Here is a 17,473-nt window from a genome sequence, read left to right on the forward strand (position 1 = left end):
TTTATTAAATGTTTACTGTAAGCCCAATGTGGAGTTCGCTTCTTTTAAAATACTAAGAAGTATTAGATATGGGTCTTGCCCTGAGGATTTTGAAATCTAGTTGGAACTAACATGCTGTGGACATGAAAGTTTAAAGAACAATTAAGTTCTATTGTATGGAGAAGCAGGAAGGACAAACCAGAACTTTGGCTCTTGAACTCTCTTTCTAAGAGCTGCCTCTTTTCTTGGCTTCCCTGGGAAAAGACAAACAAGGTCAAACAATATGTCTTCCTTGCTCCATTAACAAAAGCAGGAACAAGGTGTGAAGTATAAGATACCATGCTTCCAAATCCTCAAACCATAGATCTCGCCATTTAATCATCTGGAATTCTCATCATTTAAATTAGTATGTATTTATTGAATGCCGGCTATGGTCCAACCCCTGTAGGGATTAGTGAGAATAGACCATGGTAGGAAACCACAGAGAATTTTAAATTTATTTGGAAAGACAAGACTGATATATATGATGTAAGTAGAGATTAATAAAATATAGCATTAATTGTATATTTCAGAGAACAAAGAGCATTTGAGGGGAAATCAACAAAGGCTTTATGAAGGAGTTGGGACTTACTCTACTTAAATTATCTAATTAATACTAAAGTAGATAGTTTAAGATGGGCTGGTTGGGTGGGTAGTAGTAGAGCCATGTGACCAAGTTTATTCAGTAGACATTTATGGACTGTCTACTGGGTACTTTGCATTATGGTGCTGGTACTAAGATGAATAGGCTATGTTTACATTCTAGCAAGTAGAAGTAGAGAGGAATAATTATGGCCTGTGTGAAGACAAGGGAAAAGTATTAAGACTGGTCTGGCTTGAGATTAATTCACTAATGCAATCTTATATTCGATTAAAAAGCATTTGCCTGTAAAAAATTCTCCCCAACCCTCTTCATTTTTAAAATCAGATTCTGTAGAGCATATCATTAAAAAAGTAAAAGAATTGGAAATATTAAATTTAAAACCTTACCATCATAAACAACATTTCAGAAGCTCAAGGTGAATGAATTAATAAATTTGTTGAATTTTAAAAAATCTCACAAATATCATGTAAAGGAAATCTAAGTTGACTTATACCATTAATTATATTGCAGGCCACTGATTTTCAGTAACAGGTATGCATTTTTTCCTATATGTGCCAGACAAGTGGAAATATTAAATAATTAATGATATTTTGAACCTGAAAAATACACTTACCACTGGTTCCAAGAACATTTAGAAACACATATAAGGGATTAATCTTTGTTATATTTTCCAAGCAAACTCTTTAGTATCCTGTATAAGAAAAACTTTCATAATCACTTAGGAAAGCTGTAGGAGTCTATCAAAAAGACCCCTCAGTTGCACTATATTTATTTTTGTAAAAACAAACTTTGGCTGAACTGTTTGTTTTCAGTATGTAGGACAGGAAGCAGCTGTTGCTCTTGCTGTTATGGACTGAGTTCCTGTGAGGATGTAGAGCAATTCCACTTTTTACCTTTTACCAAATTGTTCAGCTGAGTGTCAGTGATTAAAAAGCGTAAAGAATCAAATATTTGTGACTCTTGGATTGTCAAGCTTCATGAGAGCAGATTATGTGCATTCTGGCCCCTGTGGTAGCTGTATACCTGGCAGCCAGTGCTCGGGAAAGCCCTGTTAAAAGCATGAATATTTAAAGTGTCTATTCATAAGTTATTAGAATGACTTACTCTAATACCATTCCTAAGAAAGCAAAAGTCTCTTTTCAAAATGTGGATAGAATTTTCTTCTATTTATATTACATGCATTGAAGCTTACATTTTAGTGCCTGCATTATTGGTAAGAATAGGAACATAACAAGATTTTTCAGTTGGGTCTATGCAGTTAGCAGCTAGTAGAAATGAACACAAAGATTTTGATTAGCTGTTAGGTAGTATATATGCCAATATTTATCTAACTCTTTCCTGTATCTTCTTTTCCAAGAAGAAATTAGATCTTTTCAGGATGGTCTCAAGGCCAACTTCATGTATGTTTTCTAACTAATGACCTTTACACAACCACAAACTTCCATCCTTCTCTGTATTTCCATAAAAAAGTGGCTAGAAACAAGTGTGAGGGAAGACTGTCACAGACTCTCAAATGAGCATTTTGGAGACTTGAGAAGACTGTTTCCCCAAAATTTAGGTAACTCCACTGAAGTTTACACAAAGGGTTTTGGATAAAGTAGTTAATTAAATTAAAAGAAAACTATTTTTTGCTTCCTACAGACATCAAAGTAAAGGAGCAGTCTTTGGAAAATCTAATCAAGTAAGTTCTTATTCTGAGAATGCTTACATCTATTTTAATTCCGTGAACAATAAATTCTACTTAAATGACATGAGTTCTAAAAATTGTTGAAAATCAGTTTTCATTAATGGTTAAAAATTAAACACTTTTATGAAATGCTAAGCTGTGTGGTAGAGTAGAAAGAGCAATATTTCATAGATTCAATACTAAGAACAGTGTTTGGCACCCCATAGGCACTCAGTATATACTTGTGGAATGAATGAACGAATTGGGAGTCAGAAGACATGGGTTCGAGTCCTGAGTCTGCCTCAGGACTAGCACTGCCTCAGGTTATGTGCTCTAGGGCAAGTTACTTCCATTTCTGAGCCTTATTTTCCTCATAGGTATAATAAGAGTAATAATCCTTTTTTGCTTATAGAGGCAATGTCCAGTACAGTAGCTGCTACCCACATCTGACAAACGAGCACTTGAAATATGGCTAATGTAACTGAGGAACTGAATTTATAATTTAATTTTAATTAACTTAAAACTAATACTCAATTTAGTTATTGGAAAACTTTTAAGTATAGTTAGAACAACTTCAATATGTAAATCTACTTTTACAACCATGAATTTTATGAAATCTAAATGCAGATCAAGTATTTCCAGTGAAAATTTAACATTTGAATTAAGACATGCTGTAAGTATAAAATACATACCAAATTTTAAAAACTTAGTACAAAAACAATGTCTAATAATTTTTATAGGAGTAAATGTTGAAATTGTAGTATTTTGGATATATTTGGTTGAGTAAAATATACTATTAAAATTAATTTTGCCTCTTTTTTTTTGGTGAGGAAAATTGGGCCTGAGCTAACATCTGTTGCCAATCTTCCTCTTTTTATTTGAGGAAGATTGTCGCTGAGCTAACATCTTTGCCAATCTTCCTCTATTTTGTATGTGGGATGCTGCCACAGCATGGCTTGATGAGTGGTGTGTAGGTCCACGCCCAGGATCTGAACTGGCGAACCCTAGGCTGCCAAAGCAGGGCGCACAGACTTAACGAGTATGCCACCAGGCTGGCCCCATTGCCTCTTTTTTTTTTTTTTTTTCCACTTTTGTTAATATGGCTACTAGAAAATTTAAAATTACATTTGTGGCTTGCATTATATTTCTTTTGGACAGTGCTGACTTTATTTTTAGTGTTAGTAAAATCATCTATATGAACTGTTTTGTAAACTGCAAAAGCAATATTTTTGTTATGATCGTTGGGCAAACATGGGTAGGCTTTTGAGGCGTAAAGAAGTAAACGTAACTTACCCTCCAAGATTTTCAGATATTTACTGCTTTAGTGTATTTTTCTTAGAGGAAGAAGTGAAAAGAGGAATATGTGGTTTAAACATAGTAATAAAAATGAACACGATAGAACCTGATTAAGCTAGGATATAGAACAAAGCACTACTTATTTGGAATTATTTTTGCCTAACGTATCTCTGAATAAAAGTAGCTTTGATTTAGACATTTATCTTTAAGTTATTGGACTTCTATTTCTGCCACTATTTCAGTGAGATCAGAGGGCAGCTGAAGTAGAACAATGAAAAAAGTTTAAGAAGCTTAAGATAGCAATCATTGTATCCGTGCTTTAGTGTATACTTAAAGTGGGTAGCATGTGAAAGCTTCAAGCAGAATGTAGACTGTGGTACTTGAGTTTACCTGGGGGATAATTGCATTAAAAATGTATTATGTCATTTCATGGCTAAGAACAATGACATCTAGTTTTACACTTACAGGGGAAGGAAGATCTATGAACCTCCTCGGTATATGAGTGTAAACCAAGCAGCCCAGCAACTTCTGGAGATTGTTCAAAATCAAAGGATACGAGGAGAAGAACCAGGTATTCAGGACCCAAAAAGGGCTCTGATATCCCCCTACTGCTGCACTGAGATGTGTATATGATACAACGTCTGACACACACACACATACGTATACCACCACCAAGAAAGCCAGAGTCAGTGTTTTTGAATTGTACCTTTTCTTGTCATTTTTTTCCAACCTTAACTTGAATCTCATAGGCTGAAAGTTGTACTGAAAGAATAATCATGGAGTTCTTTCTAGTAAAATTAATAAAGTTCCAGAAAGTGAAGATTTTTCACAAATTAACTATAAATCAGATTTAATGTAAATATGTTAATATATAAATATTTTAGTAAAATATAGAACTTCCATTTTAGCCGAAATCTATGGTGAGATTTGTCCTGCAAAAATATATTGATTTTGCTTTTTCTCATTCTCCACACTGAGATCAGGGATAATTTTCTTCAGGATAAAGATAAGAGAATTTAACCTTATGTTCCTAATGTCTAGACATAGTGCATACTATGTAAGAAAATGTTTATTGTCAGTAAATCTTAATTGAGACTGTCTTAAATGAACTAGTCATTATATTGTCATAAGTTTTGCTGACTGCCTTTGAGCACCTATTTCTTGATAGAAAATTTGCATAAGGAGATCCTTGAGTGACCATTGCTTATTTTATTCTCAGTAGGCCTTGTTAAAGTCATGAAACAAATAATCTGCAAGAGTGTTCAATATCCATAACTTTGTGCAGAGTTCCTTGCATGCCTGCTTGTCCTCATATAAATCATTTACCCCATTTTGATCATTGTTCAATCAGGACAGCTTGCCCAACTAAACAATAAAACCATGACAGGGTCAGCCCTTCAGCTGTTGTACCAGAGTAATACTAAAGTTCACTGATGCTGGTTATTTTGAACTTAAAAGCATAAGTAATGTCAAATGCTCATTATTTGTTAAGGGCTCTTTGGTTTACTAACTAAATACTTCTGTATCTATTATCTTAGCCCTTACAACCACCATTCCGTGAGGAAATGAGAAAAGAGTACTTTTTGCATTTAAAAAATGAAAAAACTGAAGTTTGTCACATAGCTGATAAGGTAGCCAAGCAGAAACTCAAATCTATGTATTTATCTCACAATCCTATGGTTTTTCCAGTATGGTCAATGGTCGATGTGAACATATTTCAAGCAGTTTATTAAGAGTATAAGCATATAATAAACACTGTTTATTCAGAATCTATTTAAAGACAAATGCTATGCAATTGTAAAGAGTATGGATATAGGTGATTGTTTATCAAATCCTAAAAACTTAAACTAAGGTAAGCCTTTGGAATTCTGAAAGGGTCCAGTTGGGAAGTACTACTTTATAAGTCAGGTAGTACAAATAGTTTAGAAAAGCCTTAGATAAATCAATAGATAATTGGTCCATAGTGAGTGACTAAGGAGATTTAAGATATTTGGGGCTTCTTAAAATGTACTTTTGCTACTAATGTTAGTTTGAATGTTGGACAAGATAATGCATTTGCTGAATTGAATGGCAGTATCTTTTTTTTCTTTTTTTAAATAGCAGTCACCGAGGAGACACTCTGTGTTGGCCTAGCCAGGGTTGGAGCTGAGGACCAAAAAATCGCGGCAGGCAGTTTGCAGCAAATGTGTACTGTGGACTTGGGAGGACCATTACATTCTTTGATTATCACAGGAGGCAGCATGCATCCGCTGGAGATGGAGATGCTAAGTCTGTTTTCCATACCAGAAAATAGCTCAGATTCCCAAAGCATTGATGGACTCTGAACATAGACATTTTCTATTGTTGGATGTTAATTTCAGTCATATATGCATGTACACATATTTGTATAACAAATTGAACAGATCTTTTGGTTTACCTAATAATTATAAAACAAGTCACTAAGAAGAAAGATGTTGACTCAACAATGCTTGGTTTCCTGTCACAATGAGTTCTTTCCCCATGATATCATCAGTTGTTGCTGCTATTTTGGCAGTTTTTCAGGATGTACACACATGGAGCAGACCAAGCTGGAAACTTGTAAATAGACATCCATAAAGAGAGTCATTTAAGACCCGTTTTTACTTATGAAACCAGTCTATATACAAGGTGGAACTTTCTTCTTTCTTAACAAGTCAGCTGTCCTGACTGCAAGATGAGTTGTCCTGACAGCAGTTGGTATTAGTGCATATAAAGAGAGGTGGAAAGAATAAGTCCTACTTAAAGCTCAGCTGAGTACATGCCACAAAATGACATCCTTCTGAATTGCCTTGTCTTGTTTAGCTGACATCCTAATTATGTAGTTCATATTCTGCTGTATTTTGGAGGTTATGTAATTGTCGAATTATAAATGCTCAGCCAGCCATGTACAGTTTCTGTTTGGTTTTAAATAGCAGCTTTCACATCCAAGCTGACAAATGGAAAACTTGCTGACTACAAAATAAAATTTTTTAAAATTTAAGTTTGAGGACAACAATGGATTAGTCAAGAATCGTCATATCACTTAACTCAGTTAATATGCCACTATGTATATGCAAGTAGTCACATTCTTATTATTAGTTGTAAATAACACTCCATTTATTATATTTCATGACCATAAAGTTTTATACTTTTTGTTCATAACAGAAATAGCTCTGCTATGTGCTAGTTTAGTTGGTCTGACTCTGAGTATTTCCAGGCCTAATCAATTTATCTGACCTCTTTGCTCGGTAAATTCATTGGAAGTTGAACAAATACTTCCCTACTTCCTGGGAGCATCAGTTAGCAAGAGATTATTTTAACTTATTTCATTTGAGATGAAATATATTTTAATATATATGAAACATTCCATTTTCAAGCTATTGGACACAAAAGGGGAGAGAGCCAAGGACATTTAAGTACCTGTGCTGTATTATTTTCTGGTGAGGTGTTAAACGGAACAGTTAGGAATTATAAAATGAAGGACTTCTGGTTTTGGTGATGGTGGAATAACCTGTAAAATACAAACCCTCCCAATTATAAACTCTGGACAAAACATAGTAAATAACTGTCTAAAGGCACTGGGGAGTGACCAAAAGCAGGCTGAGAACTATTCTTATATGATTTTTCCCTTCAGGGCATTTCCAGTCTGTCTGGTGAGGGTAGCTAGAACATAAGAGAAAGTTGCAGTCTTACTGGCTTGAGATGTTAGAGGAATTGGGGTCTGCTAGAGGAGCTGTAAACTGAACAAGGAAATCCTAGAAATGAAGGTGGCACTGAGGGAGGAGCCTTCCAATCTACATATAATCTCCTCTTAAATCTTTGGCTAACTCCTTAACTGTGCATGTGCAGGGAAGACTCCAAGGACCTGGTAGAAAGCTATAGCTGGAGGGCTGGAAAAGCTGAGCAGAGATTGTTGCTCTGTATCACAAGGGAAGACTGAGTTTTGAGTTTGAGTTCTGACAAGTTAGAAGGCTTGATAAGCATCTTGCGCTTTCTATCAAATCCCTAGAATGGCCATGAATTAGTAATAAAGACTCTGCCTGGGACTAAGGATTTGTGCTAAAACAAAGGACAAAACCTTTAATATAATGTAAAATCAAGCCTCCATAAAATCAAGATGATTAGCCAATAATTTAACTGCCTGCTAGAACAAAGCTTATTAACACTTTCAGAGCATGATAACAAAATAGGTTTCTAACATATCAACAATGACTAGAATATAATAAAATATTATGAGGCATGCAAAGAGACAGGAAACTATGACTTATGGTAAAAACACACACACAATAGAAAGATCCTAACATAACCCAGAAATTGGAATTTACAGACAAGGAGTTTGAAGCAGCTATGAGAACTGTGTTCAAGGATGAAGAGGAAAGGTGGTTGGAATGAATGAATATAGATGCATACTCTCAGCAGAGAAATGGAAACAAACCAAAAAGCCCAAATAGTTGGACTTAACAGCAGAGTGCAGATGACAGATGAATAGAAATTATCTGAGGAATAAAGAAAGATCAAAGGGAAGAAAAAAAGCACAGAGCCCCAATGCCATTTGGGGCAATACCAAGCAGTTTAGCGTATATGCAATTGGATTCCCAGAAGAAAAAGAAAATAGGGCAGAAAAAAAATATGAGTAACTAAAGGCCAAAATTTCCAAATTTGGTGAAACTATCATCACACAGATCCAATAAGTTTGGTGAATGCCAAGCATAATAAATACATAGAAAACCACACCTCACGCATCGTAGTTAAAACTGACGAAAACCAGACAAAACCTTAAAAGCCACCAAGAGAACCCACTACATAGTGGGGAACTATAAATGTTGACTACTTCTCATCAGAAACAATGGCAGTCATAAGACAATGGAAAGACATCTTTAAAGTACTGGAATGAAAAAGCAAAACAAAATCAGATCAATCCAGAATTCTATATCCAGTAAAAATATCCTTCAAAAATGAAGGCCAAATAAAGCAATCTTCATAAAAACAGAATTTGTCACTAGCAGACCTGCACTACGAGGAAAGCCGAGGGAGGTTTTTTAGGCTGCAGGTAAATGATATCAGATAGAAGGAATGAAATACTAAGTATGTGAGTATAAAAGACTATCGATTTTTTCTTCATTTCATGGTTTTAAAAGACGACTGACAATTTAACATGGTATTCTGGCTTATATTTAGATGTAAAATATATGCCAGCAATAGCACAAGTTGCAGGGGTTAAAGGGAATTATACAATTGCAAGGCAGAAGTAAAATTTAGAGGAATTAAAATTGAGGGCCAGCCCTGTGGCTTAGCGGTTAAGTGTCCGCGCTCCGCTGCTGGCGACCCGGGTTCGGATCCCGGGCACGCACTGACGCACCGCTTCTCTGGCCATGCTGAGGCCGCGTCCCACATACAGCAACTAGAAGGATGTGCAGCTATGACATACAACTATCTGCTGGGGCTTTGGGGGGAAAAAAATAAATAAAAATCTTTAAAAAAAAAAAATTGAATTCTGAGGAGCCGGCCCAGTGGCGTAGTGGTTAAGTTCGCGCATTCTGCTTCAGCGGCCTGGGTTTCACCAGTTCAGATCCTGGGAGCAGACCTACTCACTGCTCATCAAGCCATGCTGAGGCGGCGTCCCACATAGAAGAGCCACAACTCTATAGCTATGTCACACAACTATGTACTGGGGCTTTGGGGAGAAAAAGAGGAAGCTTGGCAACAGATGTTAGCACAGGGCCAATCTGCCTCAAAAAAAAAAAAAACTGAATACTGGAAGGTATATGATTAACCAAAAGAAGGAAGGAAAGAAGGAAATATAGGTCAAAAAACACAGGAGAAGTAGAAAACAAATAGCAAAAAGGTAGGCCTAGATTCAACCAAACCAATAATTACTTAAATGTAAACCAACTAAATACTCCAATCAAAAGGACTAGATTTTTGAAAAAGCCCAACTGTATGTTGTCTACAAGAATTAAACTTTAAATAAAGACACAGGATGAAAGTAAAAGAATGTGGAAAAAATAGACCATACAAACAGTAATCATAAGAAAACAAGTGGCTATATTAACATAAGACAAAATAGACTTCAAAAGAAGTAATATACTGGAGGTGAAGAAGGACTTTTCATAAAGAAAAAAGGGGACGTTCATCAAGAAGACATCAATCCTAAATGCGTATGCATTGAAAACCAGCTTCGAAATACGTGAGGCAAAAATTGACAGAACTAGAGATATGGAAAAATCCACAAAGTTGTGGATTTTAACAACTGATGGAAGTAGACAAACCAGTAAAAATACTGAAAACACCACCAACCATTTGGATCAAAGTGATATTGATAAATCACTACACCCAACAATGGTAGGATAGACACTACTGTCAAGCACTTATGAAACATTCACCAAAGTAGACCATATGCTTGGCCATTGACCACAATGGAATTAAATTATTAAAAATCACTAACAAAAAGCTATCTAGAAAAGTCCTAAATATTTGGAAATAAAACAATACATTTATTTTTAATTGAATGAAAACATAAAATGTACAAATTTTGGGGATACAGATAAAGCAGTGCTTAGAGAGAAATTTATGGCTTTAGAAGTCTGTTAGAAAAGAAGAAAGTTTTAAAATCAATGATCTGTTTCATTCTTAGAAAGCTAGAAAAAGAAGAGCATATTAAATACTAAGTGAGTAGAAGAAAGGAAGTACAGAATGTAAGAGGAGAAAACAGTGAAATAGAAAATGGACAAACAGTAAAGAAAAATCCAGTAGAATGTCAAAAATTTTAAAGGCTAACAACAATAAAAGTTGCAAGAATATGGAGTAACTAAAACTCATGTTATTTGTAGGAATAAAAATTGGCACAACTACTTTGGAGAATAGTTTGCAGTTGCTTGTAAATTAAACATACAACTACCCCATGAACTAGCAAAACCAGTCCTAGGTATTTACCCAAGAGAAATAAAAACATCAACCAAAAAAATTGTACATGAATGTTCATAACTTTATATATTTATTCATTCATTTATTCATTCCCCAAGTTGGAGCCAAGCCATGTGTCTATTAACAGGAGAATAGATTGAAAAGTTGTGGTATGTTCTACAATGGAATATTACTTAGCAGTAAAAGAGAATGAACTATTGACTCATACAACATGAGTTAATTTCAAAAACATTATGTTTTGAAAGAAGCCAGACACAAAAGAGTACTGTACAATTCCATTTAGATGAAGTTTAGCAACAGACAAAACTAATCAAAAGAAAACAATGGTTGCCTACAGAGAGAGTGAAGATTAACTGAAAGGGGACAAAAGAGAACCTAGCGTAATGGAAATGTTCTGTGTCTTGATTGGGGTGTTGGCTGTATGGGTATAAACATTACCAAAATTCATTTGATTTTATAAATTTAAGATCTGTGCATTTTTCTGTATTAGGATTGCAGGGTAAAGTAGAATACTCAGTTAAATTGAATTTCAGATAAACAATGAATAAGTTTTTTTTAGTACAAATATTTCCCACTCAATATTTGGGACACATTTATACTAAAACAACCAAAATTATTTGAGACTGAAATTTAGTTGGGTTCCTTTATTTTTGTTTGGTAAATCTGGCAACCTATTCTGTATGTAATTTAACCTTAATTTAAATGAAATTGTGGGCCGGCCCCGTGGCTTAGCGGTTAAGTGCGCGCGCTCTGCTACTGGCGGCCCGGGTTCGGATCCCGGGCGCGCACCGACGCACTGCTTGTCCGGCCATGCTGAGGCCGCGTCCCACATACAGCAACTAGAAGGATGTGCAGCTATGACACACAACTATCTACTGGGGCTTTGGGGAAAAAATAAATAAATAAAATTATAAAAAAATAAATAAATAAAAATAAAAAAATAAATGAAATTGTAAAATTTCATTTTAAATGAAAAATATGTATTCATCAGCAGAAAAAGGATGAACAATTGTTTTGGGTCTACTATCATGACATCCCAGTGTTTAGCAGTTAAAGTAGAAACATGTAAACACTATGTACGTTTGTTTGATTAGTAGTTTTTAGCTCTTTTATACTATAATTTTTTAATGCTCTTTTAACTATTATACAGTATAACCACTCTCATAATGTAGACATTGAATGGTTCCATCACCCAAAAAAAGTCCTTCCCACTATTCCTTTAATATTCACCCCTCTACCTAGCCATAACCCCTGGCAACTGTTGATCTGATCTTTATAGTTTTGTCTTTTTGAGACTGTCATATAAGACTGGCTTCTTTCGGCATAAGGCTTTTAAGATTCATCCAAGTTATTGCATGTATCAAAATTTCATTTCTTTTTATTGCTATGTAGTGTTCTTTTGTGTAGATTTACTACAGTTTGTTTATCCATGCACTATTTGAGAGATATTTGGGTTGTTTCCACTTTTTGGCAATTATGTATAGAGTTGTTAAAACATTCACATACAAGTTTTTGTGTGAACATAAATTTTTATTTCTCTAGAGTAGGTACCCAGGACCGGAATTGCTGAGTCATATGGTAAATGTATATTTAATTTTATAAGAAACTGCCAAAATGATTTCCAGAGTGGCTGTGTTATTTTGCATTCCCACAAGCATTGTAAAAGTGTTCCTGTTGCTCTGTATCTTTGCCAGCACTTCATACTGGAAGTTTTGTTTTTGTTTTTTTTTTTGGTGAGAAAAATTAGCCCTGAGTTAACATCCAATAGCAATCCTCCTCTTTTTGCTGAGGAAGATTGGCCCTGGGCTAACATCTGTGCCCATCTTCCTCTACTTTTTAAATGGGACGCCACCACAGCATGGCTTGACAAGTGGTGCATCCGTCCGGCTCCGGGATCCGAACCTGTGAACCCCGGCTGCCACAGTGGAGCGTGTGCACTTAACTGCTACACCACAGAGCCGGCACCTTGGCAGTATTTTATAATTTAGCTATTCTGATAGGTGTGTTGTGGTATCTCATAATAATTTTAATTTGCATTTTCCTAATGGCTAATGATGTTGAACATTTTTTCATGTGCTTATTTACCATTTTTAGTATCCTATTTAATGAAACGTGTTCGTGTCTTTTGCCTACTTTTTTTTTTTTTTTAATTTTTTGTTTATTGCAGTAACATTGGTTTATAACATTGTAAAAATTTCAGGTGTACATCATTGTACTTCTATTTCTGCATGGACCACATCATGTTCACCACCAAAATACTAATTACAACCCATCACCACACACATGCACCGAATTATCCCTTTCACCCTCCTCCCTCCCCCCCTCCCCTCTGGCAACCACCAATCCAATCTCTGTCCCTATGTTGCCTACTTTTTATTTGGATTGTTTGTTTTCTTATGGTTAAGTTTTGAGCATTCTTTATATATTCTGGACACAAGTTCTTTGTCAGATATGTTATTTGCAAATATTTTCTCCCGATCTGTAGCTTGTCCTTCTGTTCCCTGAAGTATGTCTTTGGCAGAGCAAAAGTTTTTCATTTTGATGAAATCCAGTTTATCATTTTTTTCTTGTATGGATCATATTTCTGTTACCATGTTTAAGAACCCATCACCAAACTCAAGGACACATGGATTTTATCCTGTTTTCTTTTAAACTTTTTATAGTTTTGCAGTTTACATTTAGATCTATGATACATTTTGAGTTAATTTTTTTAAGAAATGTGTTTCAGGTGAAGGTTCATTTTTTTTGGATATAGATGTTCAGTTGCTCCACACCATTTGTTAAAAAGACTATCTCCATTGAAGTGTTTCTGCACCATTGTCAAAAATCCATTGGCCATATTTGTGTGGATCTATGTGCTAGACTCTTTGCTGTTCTGTTGATCTGTCTCTTTCCCTTCTATGATACCACATTGTCCTGAATACTTTAGCTATGGTAAATCTTTAAAACAGTGTGATTCCTCTAATTTTGTTCTTCTTTTTTCAAAATTGTTTTATCTATTCCAGTTCTTTGCCTTTCCATATAAATGTTAGAATGAGCTTGTTGACATCTATAATAAAGCCTGTGAGATTTTGATTGTAATTTTTCAATGATGATGTGTCTAGGTGTGGATATTTGGGGGGTTATCCTTTCTGGGGTTTGCTCAACTTCTTGAATCTGTAGGTTTATGTCACTAAATTTGGGAAGTTTTCAGCCGTTATTTCTTCAAAATTTTTTCAGCACATTATGCTTCAGCACTGTTTGCAGAGTGTCCTCTCTTTCTGGGACTCTGATAACATAAATGTTAAGACATTTCTTATTGTCCCACAGGTCCCTGAGCTCTGTTCATTTTCTATTTTCTCTGTTATTCAGAGAAGATAATTTTTATTGATCTACCTTCAAGTTCATTGACTCTTTCCTCTGTCTTCTCCATTGTGCTGTTGAGTTCATTCTGTATGGGGTTTTTTTTTTTTTTAGTTGCTGTTCTAAAATTTCCATATGGTTCTTTTTTTATATCTTCTATTTTCTGTTGTAACATTTGTTGCAAGATTATTTGTGATTGCTTGTTCAAGCCTTTTTATAATAGCTGCTTTAAGGTCTTTGTCCAATAATTCCAACACGGATGGCATCTCAGCCTTGGTATCTGTTGATTGTTTTTCTTTGAAATCTTTGTGGCACTTTGCCAAGAAATTTTGGATTGTAGCCTGGATATTTTGAATGTCATGAGATTCTGGGTCTTGTTTAGATTCTATGGAGAATGGCAGTCTTCTCATTTTAACAGGCTATCAACGTGGTTAGGTTCAGGATGCAATTACCAGTCCACCTTCTGTGGGCTATGGTTCCAATGTCAGTTCAGTTTTCAAGGACTGCAGTTCTCTTTGGATTTATCTGAGATTTCTACCACCCAGTATAGGACCTAGTCCATTGGATAGTTTAGTTCTGAAGGTCTATTGGTATGCTAAATAGGAACAGATCCAAGCATTAGTGATTTGAGAGTGATCCTTGGGGTTCATAAACAACTTGATGAGGTTGCTTTCCTGAGGTCCTCTTTCTCCATGATCTCCTCACTATGTCCTGGTTCCCTAGTCTCCCCTTTTCAATGCTTTTGCCAGAAACTTGGAGTTCTAATTATTTTACTTTGTTGTTCTGTATCTCATACCTTCATGACTGGGCCTACATCCTGATCCATCTGGAGAGGGGACAGAGAGGAAAAAAAGCAATGGAGGTTTGCTCTACCCTTTTGAAATCATAGCTCTACCAAAAAGAAAAATTCTTCTCTCTCAGTTGTAGTTCTTATGGGCTTCCATAGCTGCTTGCCACCACTGTAGGATTACCTGAGGGAAGTCTTTGGAAGCCAACGGGACATCTTTGCTCCAACTAATATAACGTCAAAAGTGTAGTAACTTTGTCTTGTTTTTAAGTTCTGTAGAAATCCGTATGACCTGTATACAAATTCTAGCTCAAGGGGAAGTAGTATGATGCACATACAGGACAGATAAACTCGTGAAGTTGAACAACAGTCTGACCTAACAATGTCCAGGGTGGGAAAACAGTGATAGCTAATCAGACAGATTTTATTTATAATTTTAGAAGTGGTTACAATATTTTCAAAAGTCCAAGGCAAATGGCAGAGTTCTAATTGCTGTGAAACTACCTATGCTTAGATGTGAATCTGAATTTCCTGCTTATTTATACAGTGTCACCCTTTTAAAATACTATTATGTGTGTACATTCAGGAAATACTTTGAGGAATGCTTTTGTTTTTTGTATTATTGTTTTTAATCCTTTGGCTTTAGCAATGGCTATCTTACAAAACAAGTACAGTTCACTTTAACAATCCATACATAACCATTTTTCAAAGAGGAGCTTAACTTCATATTAAAAGCAAAATTCAGAGCCAGCCCTGATGGCCTAGTGGTTAAAATTTGGCATACTCTGCTTTGGCGGCCTGGGTTTGGTTCCCCGGGCGTGGAACCACACCACCTGTCTGTCAGTAGCCATGTTGTTGCAGCAGCTCACGTAGAAGAACTAGGATTTACAACTAGAATATACAACTTTTGGGAGGGGAAAAAAAAGAAAAGAGGAAGGTTGGCAACAGATGTTAGCTCAGGGTGAATCTTTCCAAAAAAACAAAAATCAAAAAAAACCCCCACAAGATTTAAATTAAAAAAAAAAAGCAAAATTTATCCATTTTTTCAATAAACTTTAATTGTCCAAACTGTGCTAGACTCAATGCCACTGAGTATTATCTTACTGTTACCATTGTTACTCCTCTTGGTTATAGGAATTTATCAGATAAAGTTGAATTGGCCATTTACATGTTGGTAGCATGTACTAAGCCTGAACTTCATGGCAGATTTTTTTTAAGCCTGGAAGTAGAACTGGATGAGCTGACAAGATTGTTTGAATGAGCTAGAATCCTATTGAAGTGCTGTTTTGTTTTTGGTTTTCTACAAAGTGAAAAGTACTAAATTGCTGTCATTCTATGTACATCTGTTGGACCTGCTTACTCTTCCCTGTCTTTGCTGTTTCTCTGGTCTAGAATAATGAAAAGTGTGCTTATTGCCATATCATGGGTGATGAGATTGAATAAGAGGGAAGGAAAAGCATTATGAGTTTCTAAAGTTGTTCAGAGCAATTTGTATTTGATGAGCATTTAGGGAGCCGCTCAAGATTCCTGAGCTGGAGGACTGAAAGTGGAAACTGGGAAGCTTACTCTGTCAGTATAATACAGGGTGGCTTCTGGGGGAAGGAAGCAAAAACTCTAGATAAAGAAAGATTGGGTACTGAAATATTGTGGTAAATATCTTGCCTAAACCTGTGTAAACAGAAGAGGCTATTCCACGGGGGTGTTGATAGGCCACTGTAGACTTGGATTAGGGCAGAGGCTAATTCCAGAGAACACAGGAAAGGCAGGGAGTCCCTGGCAGGTGCTCCAGATCCAGCAGGTCAAAGTCCAGTATGCAGAAGGGCCAGCAGAGGGTAATTAGGAAACCAGGTAGGGGAAATGTTTTAAAAAGGCCTGGGCAAGAGTCTGATTCAGCAGAAATTCCTTGTACTTCCTGCCTAAGTCCACAATTGTTCTGTGGTGGGCAGTGGGGGTGGGTGGGCCTGAAATGGAAGTGGCTAGAGCTGGGCATGGACTAGATGGGAAGCCAGACAGTTCCTCAAAGTGACTGCGTGCAGTCATCAATGAAGTACTGGAATAGGACAGTGGGGATGGAAAAGGTGAATTTAAAAGATTTCAAAGAAATGAAGAGAATGACTTTGTGATAGGGTTTCAGGAAATGGAGGTGGCAAAGGCAATGTTTAGATTTCTAAGGATTCTGTAAGGAATTCTGACAGAAATTGGTAGTTGAGAAGAGATTTGAGTGGGAAAGATAAATGTATTTTTTTCTCTTTGTTGAATTTAAGATGCTGGTAGTTCTGCCACAGATGTGACAAGAAGCAAGCCACTGATGGCCTTTTGAAAAACTCCACAAATAGGGAGGAGTGAAGCCATGTGACTAGGAGCTATGGAAATGGCTAGAAAGGAAGTGGAAGGGGCACATATAGACACATATAAGATATCTGACAACAGACACACTGAGAATAAAGCCTTTATTGTGTGGCAGAGAGAGACAGTAAAGAGGTTGCTATGATAAGAATATGTTTGAGAAAGTGAGACGAGTGGGGTGTGGGGTTTTGTGGAGAAGTTATATTTAAAAAGATTTGCTACTGATTACAGGGGAAAAAATTGGAAGAATAATGAAGGCTCATGTGAGATGTTTTCAGTCTTCATTCCTCTAAACCCTGATCATCCACAGAGAATGAGGTGAGAGAACAATTTGGGGTTAATGGAAATATCTGGAAATAAATGCTTTGAGAGATGTTTATCAGGTAAAATAATGAATAAGCGCCACAATGAAGATTTTCACAATGTTAAGACATTTCCAGTCTCCTAGCACCTCCTCTCTCCTGATGAGTTTTGCTATTTCCCGGTCCTGAGA

The 17,473-nt window shown here is 36.0% G+C and overlaps 1 protein-coding gene and 1 long non-coding RNA gene across 3 annotated transcripts in view; both read left to right on the top strand.

The window, feature by feature from the left end:
- Positions 1-6,582, top strand: part of DPH5 (diphthamide biosynthesis 5) — a 33,925-nt gene extending 27,343 nt beyond the window's left edge. For both annotated transcript variants that reach the window (XM_004420769.2, XM_087446564.1), the window contains exons 6-8: positions 2,264-2,303; positions 4,052-4,155; positions 5,685-6,582. In XM_004420769.2, coding sequence (XP_004420826.1) covers positions 2,264-2,303; positions 4,052-4,155; positions 5,685-5,908 — 368 coding nt within the window. In that variant the 3' untranslated portion in view covers positions 5,909-6,582. The remainder of the gene's footprint in view (positions 1-2,263; positions 2,304-4,051; positions 4,156-5,684) is intronic.
- Positions 6,583-16,631: 10,049 nt separating this feature from the next.
- Positions 16,632-17,473, top strand: part of LOC147918039 (uncharacterized) — a 42,459-nt gene continuing 41,617 nt past the window's right edge. The window contains exon 1 of the long non-coding RNA XR_015555829.1: positions 16,632-17,298. This is a non-coding gene — a long non-coding RNA (uncharacterized LOC147918039). The remainder of the gene's footprint in view (positions 17,299-17,473) is intronic.

Source organism: Ceratotherium simum, chromosome 2 (genome assembly GCF_057802395.1).
Source record: "Ceratotherium simum simum isolate JZ-2026a chromosome 2, ASM5780239v1, whole genome shotgun sequence".
Classification (NCBI taxonomy): domain Eukaryota; kingdom Metazoa; phylum Chordata; class Mammalia; order Perissodactyla; family Rhinocerotidae; genus Ceratotherium; species Ceratotherium simum.